Raw genomic sequence first — 16984 nt, forward strand, 5'->3', positions numbered from 1 at the left:
GTAAATCTTGAAAATTTTTTAAAAAGGGCAGTTTTTTTGTCTGATATTTATTTTTATTTTTTTTGATTGGATCGCACATAATTATAGCAAAGGTGTAAATGGTTCATTAAGTGCGATGCTGAAGTATTTAATATATATAGAAAGTCGCTCTCAAATGAGCAGCTTGTTGTATATGATGGAAGGTTTTATTTGAAGTGATCGCAAATGTTTTTAAAACTAGATACGGTTTCTTTTTTTCTTTTTTTTCTTCTACTGAAGGATACTCGACTCTTCAACAAGAAAATAATAAATTTCTTAAGCTGTTTTAAATTTTACATAAAATGATCGGCTACAGAGAAAAACCACTCTCGTTCAACAAAAAGGATTTTTTAAGGTGATTTGTAAAATTTTCATTTTAAACAAATGTCTTCATTAGAACACGCTTTTTCCTCAAATTCGTCTATCAACTTATGGGGATATTAGCATTTTTTTGAGGCTAGAAAAAAAATTTAAATTTTATTTAAAGACTTAAAAGCTGCTAAAACATGAATTTGTTATTGCATTTTAAATACTGTTCAGTTTTTAATTCAAACAATTGTAACGCTATTTTTCCATCGAGTATAAAATCACTACCTTTAAAATTGCAGCCAAAAAAGGCACATGCCACTTTTCACTGAGTATAAACAAGTCACTTTATAAATGCTGAAATGTTGTTTTCTATTGGTTAAACACTAATGTAACAAAATCGTCAAAGGTGAACAGCTCGAAGAGTTAAAAGATTGTTCTATAAACAAGATAAAAAAATTTTATGATTTTAAATAACCCCATCCCGCAAATCTTTTCCTCCTACGCATTTCATGGAATCACATCACAACTGCTGGATGAATAATTTTGAAATTGAATAACTGGAAGGTAAAACACTTGTAGTGTTTGCTAAGAATATTTTTATCAAATATTTCAGAAAAGATGTCATGTTCAGATTATGAGGGATTGTACTCAGGGACTGTTAAAGATCTCTCATAGTATAAGTCTAACCTCAGGTTTGAAACATGGCTTGAAATTTGAAGTTGGATTCTTGCGTTTGCGCTTAAAAATTGACCTTTGAAACACTCGTTCATAGATCACTCGGCGCTCACGGTTTTTTTTTTTTTTTTTTGATACAAAAAGAAACGCTATGGAAGAAGAAGTATCGACAAGAAGTTTACGCAACCAAAATAAATTTCATAAAAATAACAAAGGATACGAAAACCTCAGAGTCCAGGTACCGAGATCCGAACTTTTTGCTAGGTTTACGGTCTCACAGTAACATCTATTGTTTTATTGAAGTATTCTTAATAACGTTCGGATGTCATGTAAAATATAAACAAACAGCAACTTAAAAAGCAACTTAAACCGCATGAAAATATTCATGAAAATAAAGTACTGAAAAATGGTAACTCAAAACTTCTTTTTATGATCTTAGCCTTATCAATGGCGGGACCTATGATGGATGCAGCTTTTCTTACATACGAGGGTATTGCAATGAATCCAGTTGAGAGTAATCTTAACATGGACGAACCTGTCTGGATTCTTGGGAAACACTTTAAACCTGATGAAGGTTTAGTAAAAACTAATTTCTGCTTAACTAACTAGAGAAAAAATCTCTCTCACTTACACCCACCCACATACACACAGAGAATAGCTAAGTTACTTATAGTTCTTTTATATTTTTTTAGATATGGAGAAGTTAAATGCTGAGATTTTGACAAAGTTTTGGTTCACATACAGAAGAAATTTCAATCCTATAGGTTTGATATCTTATCAAAGACATTTTAAAATTTGTACATGCATGTTTAAATGTCATACATAAATTTTATACGTATATAAATTTATACTATTTAAATTTATATTTAAAGTATAAAATTTTTATTTATACAAATAGAAATTTTGTACTTTGTTATTTTGTGTTTAACTAATAACCTTAGTTTGCATAAGTTTTTTTCTTTATTATGTGTAACATATATTTTTGTCTATATTATTTATCATATATATGTATATATGATTGTCTATGCTGTATACATATGCACACACACACACACACACACACACACACACACACACACACACACACACACACACACACACACACACACACACACACACACACACACACACACACACATGTATGTATGTATGTATGTATGTATGTATGTATGTATGTATGTATGTATGTATGTATGTATGTATGTATGTATGTATGTATGTATGTATGTATGTATGTATGTATGTATGTATGTATGTATGTATGTATGTATGTATGTATGTATGCAATGTAATGTAATGTATGTATGTATATGTGTAGAAATTAATCACACAGGTTGATTAGTCAACATAATTTGCTCTTTATGTTTGAGAGTTGTTTTAGTTAACTTTAGGTTGTTAATTTCAAAAGAATTTTTATCTATTATATTATGTATTTATTCTACAGCATACCCCTCTTTATGCTGTGAAGTATAAAGATATTGCATGTTCAAGATAGTTTGTCAAATTGTGCTGCTCAAAACTATGATGCTTAATAACAAACAAAATTGAAATTAAGAAGCATTACTTAATACAGCAAATAAAAAGTTAATAAAAATTGACATTATTAGAAATGTTTGCTATACAACAATATTCGTAAAACAACTTATGAATCAAATTTTTGTTTGCGTTTGCAGTATTTCATGTCTGGGCATTATCTCTGATTATCCCAACATATATCTACAACCATATGTGTCTTATCAGCCTTCATACCTCTCCTCCATAATCCTTCACCTAAATATCTTGATGGAAGTGCTCACTTTGTTCATCACTGAGGTTAGCAGGAAGTTTGTTGAAATGGTTGTTAAGGAAGTGAACCTTTATGCTGATGTTGCAGCCCAATCAATCATAACTTCCAGCAGCAATGTAACAAGATATTTTAATTCTCTGTTAGACAATGCTGTCGATGCATCCATTACTTTCACAGAACTGTCCTCTAACTTAGCGTTATCATTTTCTTCTTTTAGTGAAGGAAGCTGTGTGAAAACAGGTATGGATTACATCAGGGCACTCAATGGAATGCTGAATCTAGATTTGGGTAAATGATTTTCTGTCGAGTTTTTTATTGTAATTAGAAATGTTTGTGAGACAAACATAACTGTCAGTTACACAGTTCTTTTGCTATTTGCCATAGAATTGGAATGCCAAATGCTAAAATGTTTCCACTATCCTTTGTCTACTGGTGTAAGTTTTACACACATGGTTTGCACACTTTATGAAGGACCTACAATCTATACTCGTCACAAATTTTAATCTGAGAGTAATGTCTGCTTTCTTCACAATGTCTTTTTACTTGGTTTTGTATAACATTCAAAAGCATAACAAAAATAATCTCGCTTATACAAACATTGCCTATGAGTTCTTATTTAGTTATTTTAATCTAAAAATTAATAATGATAAAGATTATTAGAAATCTTATACATATACTGCTGATAGTCTAATTGACTCCACATGCATGTATAATTTAGTATAAAATGTAACTCTTTTTAAAACACTAACTTTTTATTTATGTTAGATAAAAATCACATGTTATTTTAACTTGACATGGTTATTTAAATCAACAGCTCCAAATTAATATAAATCAATTCTCAAACTTCAAACAGCAGAAAAAAAGTTAAATTTTGTTGACCTGTGCTATTTAATTAAATTAATGTTTACATGTAGGTTACATTTATTGGTAACATTGTTGTAGTTGAAAGTGAAAAATTATTAAGAAATTGTGTTAAATATTTTTTATGTATTCTGTTGTAAATATGTTAAAATTTTGTATGTTTACTAACGTTCAATTTAAGGAGGTACTGGTCCAATGTCAGATACAGGATGGGGTTGTATGTTGCGTTGTGGCCAGATGATGTTGGCTCAGGCCTTACTTTGCAGGCATTTAGGCAGAGGTTTGAATATTTCTGTTAAATATTTTGATACTAAATTCTTTCTACTTTTTTTTTTCTCTTTTTCAACTATCTTTATAATTTTTTCCCTAAGTTATATTCTTTGTAATTCAAGTTATACTTTATACTTTTGTATTAATAATAGTAATATTTAAATATTAAATATAATATTTGTTTTAGAATTTTTAATAGTAATATAGTTTTCTTAATAAATTTTTTTTTTAAAAGTGTACTATAGAATATATTGTATTTTTTATGAGATGAAAAGTTTATTTATTTTAAGACTGGGATTGGCGAAGTGGAAAAAAAGATAATATTATGTATAGGACGGTATGCTAGCTTTATAAATATATTTTTCATGTTTTTGAAAGTCTTAGTTTAGGGTAGAAAATACTCTTTTCATAATTTTTTTATGAGCTGAAATTTTTTTTTTTTTTTTTACTTTAGTTTTTTATATATCTTTATAGCATGATGTTCAACTTGTATTAAGCTAATATTGTTTTTTATATATCTTTACAGTATGATATTCAACTTGTATTAAGTCAATACTGTTTTTTATATATCTTTATAGTATGATATTCAACTTGTATTAAGCTAATACTGTTTTCAATATTTTTTGTTTTTAGATTTTGAACTCCTTTTTAGATAAAAAAGACAGCCTTTATTCTATCCATCAAATTGGTATTTATTATTTATATACATTCATCTAATTTATTGTTTCAGTTTTTATAAACTTTATTTGAAATAGTATTGATTGTGTCGTGCTATTTTATTTAAGCACAAATGGGCGTTAGTGAAGGTAAACAAATTGGTCAGTGGTTTGGACCGAATACTGTAGCGCAAGTTATTAGGTTTTTAAATTTTATTCAAAATTTCTGAAGGTAAATTTAGAAAATTAGTAAGTGGTTTTTTAAAAAGTTAGAATTAATGAGTTTTTTTGGGGGGTTTCAACTCTTTTTTTTTTTTTTAAATAATACTTATTTTTTAGAAAGCTTGTTTTGTTTGATGATGTAGCAGACATGGCAGTCCATGTGGCGATGGATAATACCGTTGTTATTGAAGACATAAGTATATTTAGTCTTAAAATCAATGTCAATTTTTAAAACACAAAAAATCAAGTAAAGAATAATTTGAAAAACATCACTTTACTAAATCATTTATTTTATTAGAAAAATTATGCAAGTCTTCAATTAATACATGGGGATGTTATGGTGAATGCTCAAACTTGCATGGCAGATCTGATCAGAATGTTAATCAGCCATTTTTACAATCATCTCCTCATTGTTCTTGTAAAGGTTCTCAAAAGCAAAGATCAAGTAGCACTAATAAGTTAAAATCATCTGTTAGCCAAGAGTCTCAATCATGGAGGCCATTAATGCTATTTATTCCACTAAGACTTGGGCTATCTGAAGTTAATACTGACTATTATAACTCATTAAAAGTAATAGCTTATTCTATTTTTCATGTAATTCTTTATAATTTTCTTTAAATTGAATTTTAGCTTATTGTTTTTTATTTAGATAATGTTTACCTTACGACAATCATTGGGGGTTATTGGTGGCAAACCTAATCATGCTCATTATTTCATTGGCTTTAATGGTAACTACTTATTGAATTTTATCCTTGAAGTAATGAACTTTTTGAATTGTAACTGATGAGCTGTGTGTTTTGTAAAGTTATAGTGAAATTTTATTGCCAGGTGATCGATTGCTGTATCTTGATCCACACACAACTCAACCAACAATAGAGCCTGAAAGATTCAACGTTCTCCCTGATGAGGTAATAAAAACAGCGAGACAAATTTCTTAATCTAAAACAATGTGTTTTAAGTATAATAATGAAAGCTTTGTAAATATTAAAAATGTTATGTAATTCAATAAATATTTTTATAATAGTATTAATAAATATTGTGTGAGATGTTTATATTCAAGAGTTAAATGAAATGTTGGCTTTTATATTAGGACAATTTACTTTGAAATATTTTTTCAGAGTTTTCATTGTGTCTACCCTTGTTTTATGAGCTTCCAAAGTTTAGACCCATCAGTAGCTTTAGTAAGTTTTCAATATCTATGCTTTTATTCATACACAGTAGTTTCCTATATTTTGCTATATTTATCCAAAGGAGTTGGATAAAGTTTTCGATTTTATTTCTTCTGTTTCAAATATTTTTTCTGAGGGAAATCAGTTTTTATTGTTTGATTTTTGTTTACAGGGATTTTATTGTCATACGGAAGATGATTTTGATGACTGGTGTCAAGCTGTAAATGAGGTTTATGTTAATTTCTGCAAACACTTCTTTTTTTTTTTTACTAATCTCTTCATTTAAGTAAAACTTCTAAATCTGGTTCGGCAAAAAATTTTTCAAAAAAAACAAATCTGCAGCCCACATCACCAAATTTTCTGAAATTTGGCACAAATGTTTGGAGACGTAACTTAGGAAAGACTGTAAATTTTTTTTATAAAATTCTTATCCGTTTAGGATTTACAACAACTTAAAGTTTGTTTGATTTTGATTGAAAAGTGAGGGGGGAAAAGTGCCAAAAATGTTTTCCGTTTATTATTACCCTTATATGGTGCTTTTAGTAATGCTGCGATTCTGAAACTTGGTACCAAAAGAGCTTAAAACCTGCTAAGTCCGAAAAATTTATTTTTGTATCTCTCGAAGCAAGGAAATGTTGTTTATTCTAGAATTCATAAGATGCACCTAATAATGACAATAAAAAAGGGCATTGACAATTATAATTATAAAAAAAATCTGACTGATAGAAAAAAAAATTTATTTTTGTTTTCTTAAAGATAAGATGTATATCAACTTTGCGAACAAATTTTTTTTTGGCCTTACGTTTACTTGAAGAGTTGTTAAGGTTTGATATGAACACAAAATTTTGTGATATTTTAAAAATCAGGCAATCATTCCCAACTTTCTACAAATTAATCAAATTAAAAATTAATAGTTTAGTTACTTAATTATTTTATTAATTTTTTAGAACAAAATTATAAGATATAAAAAAACCTTTTGAAAAATGAATACTCAATTTAAGTGATTTTATATATGCTTTTAATTCAAATTATTTATAAATTGTACAAAAAAATAAAAGATTAAAACAAAGTATGGATAAGACATATCAGACTCAGCAAACTTGAAATTAGTTTAAATATAAAAATCTCTATTTCCTAAGGAAACCAATTTTTTTCAAGTTGTCTTTGGCTAAATAGTTGCCCTGTTTTTGTAGTCGGTACTTCAAATTTGCAGATGATGTGGACATCTGGAATCCAGTATTGGCTATCCACTGGTGGCCATTTAAACAATCGTGCAGGACCATTTGGACACATAAATTTGACAAGCACATCTTTTTCTTCTAGATTAATGTCTTCAATGGCTCCTAACCAACCACTTTTGCTCATAGGAAACACAGGCATAATCACCTGGTACAAAATTTACACTTGTTACAGGGATGTTTCCAAAGTCATGAATAAAAGCAAACTCTTCATCAACACTGCATAGCTTTTCACCTATCTAGAAAAAAAAGCAACATTTTTTCCACTTTAATTATTTTGTTAATCATGTTTTATTAAAGGCATTAGGAAATTGTAAGTCCAAAATAAAACAAAAATACTTTTGACAATGATTCCACACAAATAAAAGATCTATTTGAGTTAATCAATAAAAATTTTGCATGTTTTTTAAAGTTAATGAAAGGTATATCAAACATATATATTTTAACCTTTTGATGGCCAAGTGGTACAAACTGATGGTAACTACGTGTTCCAGGTATGGATTTGCAGTATCCAATTGTTCCTTAAGTGTGTTTCTCACCAAAGTGATGATATGTAAATGTACTCCTTCAATGTTTTCATTAAAATATTTGTACATTGCTTGTGGAGATAAAATATGATTGCCCATATCTCTTTGCAAGCTTGCTAGTGTTACTAAATGTTATACTGTTCCACCTATCCCATCACAAGGTTGCTTAATGTGACTAGTTGCAAAAAAGTTACATTTAGCAGAAAGACCAAGATCTTCAAGATGGAAACAAAGATTCAAAATATTTTTACAATTCTTACATTGACCTGCACACCCATCTGAAAATTATTCAATATCTTTTATTTGAGGTAGATTTGTTTTAATATGATTGCTGACAACATCAATAACTTTATACATCATGTTCACATCATGCATCATATCATCTAAAACAATACAATAAGATTTATGATTGAGAAAACCTTCTTTTTTGAAATAGATAATCACAGGATGTAGTGTACATTGTAAATTTGTCCAATAAAAGCTTTGTACTTCATCCTGAACTACAAATTTATAGTTTTCTGAAAAATCACCCAGAAATAATGCTGTTAACTCTTTCATATTTTCCTTTCTTGATCTCAGGTATGATACTTGACTCTTAGCTAAATATGAGTGTGGTGCAAGTTTAGTCAGTTTTTTGCATACTAGTTCAATGTATTCAGACACTGGCTCTTTATTATGTGTTAAGTTTGACCTATCTGTTGTTGTCCACTGATCAAATTCTACTTCATTGTCATCTTCAAACTCTCCAATTTGATTATAAAGTTTTTCAAACAATGCATTCATAGTTGCTGGGCATCTTTCACATTTACGCATCATACAGTCTTTATTACTCATGTCACATACAATATAAGGTAACAGTTCTTTGTATGTCACACCAAGAGGGTGTAAAAGCAGTTTTAAATTCTGATGAATAGCACAGATGCATACTAAATATGTTCCTGAAGCACCAGCAGTAATACACCATTTTGGTAACAATGTGCAAAACCTTGAAAACCCTATTTTTATTTCTGGGTTTTGAAAGCAACAAACAATTCCTTTAAATTACATAAAAGCATTTGAACATTTTTCTTTATGCATACGTACATCCAATCAAACATCACCATCATGTTATCAAACATCACCATCACAACAGTCCTTTTTAATAGGCATTATACGGCTATAATTATCATCTTCATAAAAAGACTTGACCAGTTGAACTGTTTCATCAGGAAGAACTTTCCCTAATTTAGGATTAGGCATGGCTAAAATACCTTTTTCTAATGCTAATTTACGTGCAGTTTGAGAAACTTTTTTTATTGACCAGTCAGTTGGAGCAAGTGTTATCAGTTGTATTTTTTTAGATGTTGCTGTAGACTCTGCAATTTTATTAGTTAACAATACCGTCATGTTATCAAACATCGCCATCATGTTATCAAACATCACCATCATGTTATCAAACAAGTTTGCTTTTTCCATATACTCATTACAGAAACTTGACTGTTCTTTAAAACTTTCTTCTGGTATATTAAGGGAAGTGGCTACTTTATTTTTAATGGAGGTTGTTAATGCTGTCAATTTTCATTTACTTTCTGTGATTTTCCTGAATTATGCAATCGTTTGACCTTAATAGGAGACAATTCAGCAACTTTAAAGTGTGTATTTACACCCTCTTTTTTATTTTGAATGGATGTTTCACTAACAATATCAAAATCTTCATTATTTTCACTCATACTTTTTGATAAATGTTTCATAACTTTACTTTGATAGGTTGGACACAAACTTTTTCCATGTATAAGATTTAAACCTGCAGTTTCTACTTCTAATACAGTATGCGTTGTAATCACTTGTAGAGATGCTGAAAAGAAAATGTAACTATATTACTCAAATACTATAACATTAATTATAATATTATCATAAAACAATGAACAAATCCTAATAAACAACTTATTAAGAATGGTATTACCCATTAAAATGTAAATACATAAACTTTTACCTCTACACACTTTTTTGTGAGTCAGAAATGGAAAAAAACAACTTTTCTGATAACTCTTATATCTCACTATTAACATATCACAATGATGTGTGCATGTACTAGTAATTTGTTCTTCTTTCAAGTTTGTACGTTTTCCAAGTAGTTTATGATCGTTCCTGTCAACATCTTCAATCAGATTTCTTACTTGGGTTATATGATTGTTTATAACAAGCTGCATAATCATTTGAACAAATGAACAATTGATTTTGTTATCCATATAAAACTGAGGAATTATAATCTAAACACTTAAATAGAATAAATCTTTAATACAATATTCCTAATGAGCAAAGTACACTTGAACACAAACAATATGCTTAAAGTAAAAGAACATTTGCCTGAACAAATAGCTATTAGTTTTAATAGACATATTTTAAATGCCTAATTATCTACTAATTATTGTCAATTCTCTACTAATTATTTACTAAAAATTAGGGTGAAAGTAGATTATAACTAAATATAATTATATTTAGTTATATAATTTAACAAGGTAATATTTATTGGATATTATTATGTATTTTATTGATGGATTTATTATTTATTTTATTGATGAGATAATCACTATTTTATTACAATAAAACAATCAATAGAAAAAGTATATAATATTGTTTAATTTAATGACATAACTATTATGTAATGAAAATAACAATGCAAATTATTACATAATATTGTTTAATTTAATGACATAACTATTATGTAATGAAAATAACAATGCAAATGACATAACTGTTATGTAATGAAAATAAAAAATTTATAAGTTTATGAAATATTTAACAATATTTTGTAACAACTTAGTAAAAATTTAAATCACATAGCACACATACTGTTTTTTTTTAATCAACTGACTCAAAATTTGATTAAAAACAAATATAATTGTATTTAGTTCGATACCAAAATGAATTTGCTCACTTATTTTTTTTTTAGTTTTTCAGAAAAATTGAAAAACCAAAACATCATTTTGTCTAATCTTTAAGAAAATTAAAACTAAAAGTTTTTTCTATCAGTCAGATTTTTTCTAGTGCTATAGTTGCTAATGCTCTTTTTTATTGTCATTAGTGCGTTTTGTAGATCTTGAAATAAACTATATTTTGTTGTTTTGAGAGATACAAATTAATAATTTTCAGGTTAAACAGGATTCAAACTCCTTTGGTACCAAATTTTAGCTTTGCAAAATTACTACAAGCACCTTATAAGGGAAATAGTAAACGGACACATTTCCCTCCTCATTTTTCAGTCAAAATCTAACTAACTTTAAATTGCTGTGATTCTTCAAGGGATAAAAAAATTTTGAAAAAAGTTCAGTCTTTTCTTTACTTAGATCTTTACACTTTTGTGTCAAATTTCAACAAATTCGGTGATGTAGGGTGCAACCCCTTGTTTTTTGAAAAATTTTTACTTGTTCATAATTTTAAAATTTCTGATTTGGTGAATTATTCTCTCGTTTAAAACTTAAAAGTATTTTCTCATCTAAAAAAATTTAAAACTTTGAATTTTACTTTTTTAACTCGTCTATGCCCTTCTTCTATAAAAAAGAAATCGTGTATTTTCCCTTCAGATAATTCATCAATGTTTTATTTTGCTTTTAGCTCGTTGTGCAACGTGAAAAGCGCCCAATGTTTGAAATAAATCCGACTCGTCCACGGCACTGGCCTCCATTTGAACTACCTAAGAGACCTTGCCATGATGTTGATTGCTTTAAATCAGGTGATGGCTTTTTGCTTGCAGTTTTTTCTTCATTTATAAGAAGCATTAAATTTATTTTAAAAAATATCCTTCGATTTACGAAAATCGTAATTGTTTTACGACTTTCGTATTATGAAGAATTCTTTTTAAATCGAATTACGGTTTGGTTTAAAGGAATCTCAGTTATGACCTTTAAAAGTTTCTTCTTAAAAGTCTGTTTAAAAATATATCGTTTAACTTTAGACTTCACAGTGCTCAGTTATGATTACGGCGCTGAAGAAAAACGTTTTGATTCGAGCGGAGAGTATGAAATTTTATAATGGTTATATTTTATAGTGTGACTTCTTCCATTTTTGTCAGATTTTTGTGAGTGAACTCTTTGCCTATTTTCTAGTTACTTCCAAAGTATATTTTCAAAGTGCTTTGTGTCCCTCAGTGTTAATTTCTTCAATAATTCACTTAATTTTTCAATTAAAAATTTGAATTTCTTCGTTAAAAGTATTTGAAATATATGTATCATTTGCTTATGGGCGTGTATTTGCTTATAGGTGTGTATTAAAAGTCGTATTTATAAAACTGTACATGTAATATACTAATTTTTGTGCGTGCTCGTTTATTTTACGTTTAAAATATGGATGTATCGAATAAACTATAAAATTTAATATAGTATTTGTTTATTGTAAGAGTTCTTTGCTTTCAAAAATTGTTAACCTAGATATTAAAAGTTGTTTAATGACTCTGATTGGCTACATTTGCCGCAATATTAAATAAAAATTGTAGATTTACTTTGATCAAAGGAAATTAATTGTAACGTTAATTTTTTTTTAAATTTAGATCTTAATGTGAAGCATTAGACTTCCTCCTGTAATTATTTAGGGGGGGGGGGGGCGGGAAGGGGGTCCTACAATACTGTCACTTTTTTATAATTATACGTTTTTTTTCAAAATGAATTTATTAAAACTTATTTTGGTAATCCCAGTTGAAAGTTCGAGCAAAAGTCGTTAAGTTTTTTTGTTTTGTCTCTTCAGATCGTCGCGTTGGTTTGACAAGGTTCCAAGTGGTCCGCGAGTAGTTTTGAGTAAATCAAAGTTCAAAATTGTTATGTTCCTACCCATCAAAAATTATTAAAATCCATCGATAATATTTTTTACTCATGATAACATAAGCGTTTGCTATAAATATTACTATTTTTTATTAAAAAATGTTTCACCCCTCAAGATGCAGTTAGGAGCTTGTCATAGTGAAATAATCATATTCTCACTATGACAAGGTTCTAACTGCTGTTTAACGGTAGTTAGAAACATGTTAGTTACTTTGAAATTTTGTGACTGACGCAGTTAGTTCCTTTAAATTTTGTAACCTAAACAATAATATAATAAAAAGCTAATTTTTATAAATTAGATAATTGTTTCTGTCACAAAACAAGGTTACAACATTTTGTTTACTCTTTTTTTTATAAAAAAAACCATTACATTAAGTACAACCCTTAAAAGTTTTTCATGTTTATTTTATAGGTGAAGAACAACTTGATAGTTATCTCTATCCTCGAGAGGCATAAATGGAAATGCAGCTTTAATATCTTCTTTTTTTTTAAGTCTGCATATTCCTTTGTACAATTGTGAATCTTTGGTTTTTCATTCAAAACAGTGGAAGTTGATGGACTTGTTGCTGCATTCTTTCTGTTAGGTTTTTCATTGAACTTGACATTCGCACAGTTCATAGGTCTATTGCGATCATGGCTAGATTTAAAATGTATAATGTAAGATATTTAAGTAAATATTAGAACAGCAACGTTAGAAAAAGGAACTGAATTTTAACTAAATAGCTTTGCTGTTACTGAATACTCCTTGAAGTCATGTGGCTTCATTTGAATGATACGACAAGGATTTTTTCTGTTAACTTGTTTCAACATCCTTATCAATCCAATTGGACTATAAAAATCAGTTTTCCTCATGAGCTTTTCAATTTCGCTATGGGCATGATCCACCTCTTGGACGCATGAATGGCCTGAAGGGAATATTTCATAGTGATTGAATTAATGTTAGGATTGTCTCTTAAAAAATGTAACACAGCATTTGATAATATACTATTCCGATTTTGAGGAACGCAGGAGTTAGACTAAGTAATTAAGTCACTTACGTCGTTTTCCTTTGCCACATCACTCAAAATTTTGCAAAAGGCACTGGCAAGATCATTGCCACTTCTTCCCGCCATTGATTCAGTCCATAATGCACAGTACACTTTTTTGGTTGTTGAAAAATAAGCTGTCAAATTATACAAGCTTAGCTTTCTCAGATAAAAAAGGGAATTAATTTCTGCATGCGGAGTCAATATAGCATTTTGAAGGTCAAAAAGTAAAACCGGAACATTTTTTTCTTTTTTTTCTTTAGTACGTGTATCTCTCATTTCTTTTTTAAAAACTTGATGTCTTTGAAAGTCTTCTCTCAATTTTTCAGACATAGTATCAGTGTTTTCAGCAACTTTAAACTTCTCACAAAAGTCGCATCTATCCTTTTTGGGAATGTAAAAGCCAAGATTGAATTGGGTGGAGAAAATATGGTAGTAAATAGATTTTTTTACTAGCTCAACATTTTCGTTTATACATTTCTCTTTGTAAAGATTATACATTTTTGAAATATTAAGGTGTGGCTCAAGGTATTCTCTATTGATACTTACACGACAATGTGACACAACTGTTGGAAAAGATTTGTGATCCCTAGCTGAGTTGGTGTACGTTTTGGTGCACTGTGCGGTGTACGTTTGCCTTTCATGATTTTACCTCGTAGATCTTGTGCAGGAGTATTTGTTTTAACATCTTTGGTGTTGTGAGCTGTGTAAACTAGCTTTTGTGAAATTGACGGTTTAGTTAGGTAAAATGTTTCGCATGGACTTTTTCTCCTTTTACATGAAAAAAATATCTATAGGCGTAATTCCTTTTTGAAAAAATTTGTTTTTTAGCGTGGTCATCAGTTTTTATTTGCATTTTCACTACAATTGTTTTCCTCACGGTTTCTCTTTGAACTACGCAGCCTGGTTTTTATTATTGCGACAAAAACGTTTTATTACAAGTTGTTTAAATTTTAATATTACTAATATTTTTGATTTAACAAGTTAAAATAAGTTACCTTGTAAGATCAACGTTCCAAATTGCACATATATCGACTAACCTTTGTAGATAAGTAAAGAAAAATGAAGAAGTATTGACTTACTTTTTGGGGTAGGCACTGCAAAATATAGTTAGATCAACTTACCGTAAGGGAATGGCGCGGCGAATTGTACTTACATTGACTGCGGTAAGTTTGTAAATTTATTAATGCAAAAACATCATTACTTTAAAATAAAAAGATAACTTTAGCTTATAAATCCCCTTTAATTTTGAATTACAATAGTTATTTCTATGCTAATCGAAACCAAAATTTTGTTTCGCAATGTGACATGACCTGTCGCATTGACACTGACCTGTCACATTGACAGCTGGTGTCAATTTGAGTAACGTCATTAAAACGATTTTTTTTTTAATTTTTCAAATAATAGCTTTAATGGTATTTTGTTCTACATCGGTGTCAAATTAGATCACTTTTTGTTGATTTTCAGACCTATTTTTTATACGATTTTTGATGGGTATAAAATTCTCTATCATAATAATTAGTTAATAAAAACCAGCAAGAGATTATGAAGTTATTGTTAGTTAGAACCTTGTCAAACTAAATATTAGTTAAATAACGTTGCAGATAGAACTTTGGCACTTTCGCCGTTTGCTTGTTTTGCGCTATATCGTTGTAAATTTCAATTTATTTTGTTCATCATGATTTAAATAGTCTAATAAAATGATTAAGTCAATTTTGGCAAAAATGTCAGTTAGAACCTAGTCAAACCAACGCGACGAGATGCCTAAGTAAAAAACGATTTTTTCTCAGGAAAAATGACAGGATAGAAGAATTTTAATTCTACCTTTGTATTCTTTGTTGTTATTCTTTTTACTTTAGGCTTCATAAGTAAGCAAGACAAATGAAAAAGATTCCTCAGCTCTCCAGATTTCTAAAGATATCTTTCATGAGCTAACGTAATATTTGCCTTTACAGAAGATATCACAGTAGATATCACAGTAGAATCACAGTAGATATCACAGTAGATATCAGTGGCCTACTTTCCAAATGACAATCAGTGGCGATAGAAAACATATCTCAACACAAATCACTATTAAGTTATAAATCACTGCAAGTTTTTCAGCAGAAAAAGTAAAAAAACGTGATTGCATTCAATGAAATCCCCTCTCCCCATATACCAGTGAGAGCAGCAGAAAAAAAGTTTTTCCAGAAACTTCCATCAGATTTCCCGAAATTACTTAACTAGTGTTTCTATTGCTACAAAATGATTTAAAAAGAACTCAAGGAATATTTATTTACCGAAAATATTATTCACCGAAAATATCAATTGCAGCATCAGCAAGTCGGTAACAGACAATTTTAAAGTCAACCTTTTGATATGATAAACGCAGAGTTTTTTTTATCGTGATTTTAACTAGATTAGCATTCATTTTATAAAGAGGATTTATTTTATAAAAAATCAATCCTTAGAACAAATTGACTCAAAATTATATATATTTAGCTCTAAATAAACAACTCCTAATGTGAACCTTGTCGATTGCTACCTAATGTTAACACATTAAGCGGCAATCGACATTCTTAATGTGCACAGCGTTATTTAATAATGTTTCTTAAATTTTTTCTACATCCGTTGCTCTGTTCAACTTACACTTAAAGATGCAGTCTCTTGAACTGTTAGATAGATCTCTTCTGCAGCTTCTTTATTATCTGGTACACTAGTTCCCATAAAAAAGCCTTCAGTGAATTTGTTCATGCATCATTAAAAAAGTTGTTTGTGCAGGTTATATTAGCAGCATTTTATTAAGCCCCGCAAACATCCGTTCAAAATAGTAAGTTGCCAGGATGATACTTGGCAACAATGTATCATTTTATTGGAAGCTGCACTTTTAAAAATTAAAGACTGACAGTATTTACTTTGTGTGTGTAGTGATATGGGACCACAAGAATAATTAAATTTTCACCACTTCCTTCTTCCAAATAGCCAGCATTAAAAAATAATTAACTTGCCCATCTAAAAGATGAATACTATTTACATTGCTATTTAATCTCAAGATTTTCGTGCTACCGACGATGATGAACAATCAATAATTTCTCGACGCATGCTGCCTATAATGTATCATATTAGTACAAATGTTGTTTCAGATGTAATTAATGCAACCGGCATCTCGTAGGATCATGACTGGCTTCATTCCCGCAATAGAATAAAAGCTGACTAATTGAGACCAATTTAGATAGGGCTAGTGTTTTAAACCATTATCAAACCCTCTTTCGCCCTCCCTTCCCCTTTGATCTATTTGAGAATGAGAATTTTTTTAAGAACTAACGTAGCTCCAGCCGAACTATTTTTTTTTTGCTCCTCCAATCTGAATGACTTTCCGACAACCCTATCAGACACCAAGGCTATAAAATCTCTAAGAAAAATTCCACGAATCACTGCCAGTTAATCGATGGCTAA

The 16984-nt window shown here is 29.3% G+C and overlaps 1 protein-coding gene and 1 pseudogene across 4 annotated transcripts; one reads left to right on the forward strand and one right to left on the reverse strand.

The window, feature by feature from the left end:
* Positions 1–1117: 1117 nt before the first annotated feature.
* LOC149877344 (cysteine protease ATG4B-like) lies at positions 1118–12146 on the forward strand. 3 transcript variants are annotated; one of them, XM_090074244.1, is made up of 15 exons: positions 1118–1240; positions 1442–1576; positions 1695–1766; positions 3831–3929; positions 4210–4256; positions 4553–4607; positions 4705–4777; positions 4915–4994; positions 5096–5367; positions 5447–5525; positions 5626–5705; positions 5916–5978; positions 6139–6195; positions 11326–11443; positions 11666–12146. In XM_090074244.1, the coding sequence occupies exons 2-15, from the start codon at positions 1450–1452 to the stop codon at positions 11740–11742; spliced, it is 1299 nt and encodes a 432-aa protein (XP_089930370.1). In that variant the 5' UTR covers positions 1118–1240; positions 1442–1449; the 3' UTR covers positions 11743–12146. The 3 variants fall into 3 exon arrangements, with proteins under 3 accessions (XP_089930370.1, XP_089930369.1, XP_089930371.1); XM_090074243.1 differs by lacking the exon at positions 1118–1240 and having other exon boundaries at positions 1302–1576; XM_090074245.1 differs by lacking the exons at positions 1118–1240; positions 1442–1576; positions 1695–1766 and adding an exon at positions 3016–3076.
* LOC149877345 (uncharacterized) lies at positions 7094–9959 on the reverse strand (annotated as a pseudogene). The gene is made up of 4 exons (XR_016448050.1): positions 9704–9959; positions 8863–9565; positions 7652–8813; positions 7094–7443 (listed from the first exon to the last, which is right to left on the reverse strand). The product of XR_016448050.1 is annotated as an uncharacterized LOC149877345 (transcript).
* Positions 12147–16984: the final 4838 nt, after the last annotated feature.

Source organism: Hydra viridissima, unplaced genomic scaffold (genome assembly GCF_058129835.1).
Source record: "Hydra viridissima isolate aposymbiotic clone 2 unplaced genomic scaffold, HvirCarnegie_v1 scaffold_16, whole genome shotgun sequence".
In the NCBI taxonomy this organism is placed as follows: Eukaryota; Metazoa; Cnidaria; class Hydrozoa; order Anthoathecata; family Hydridae; genus Hydra; species Hydra viridissima.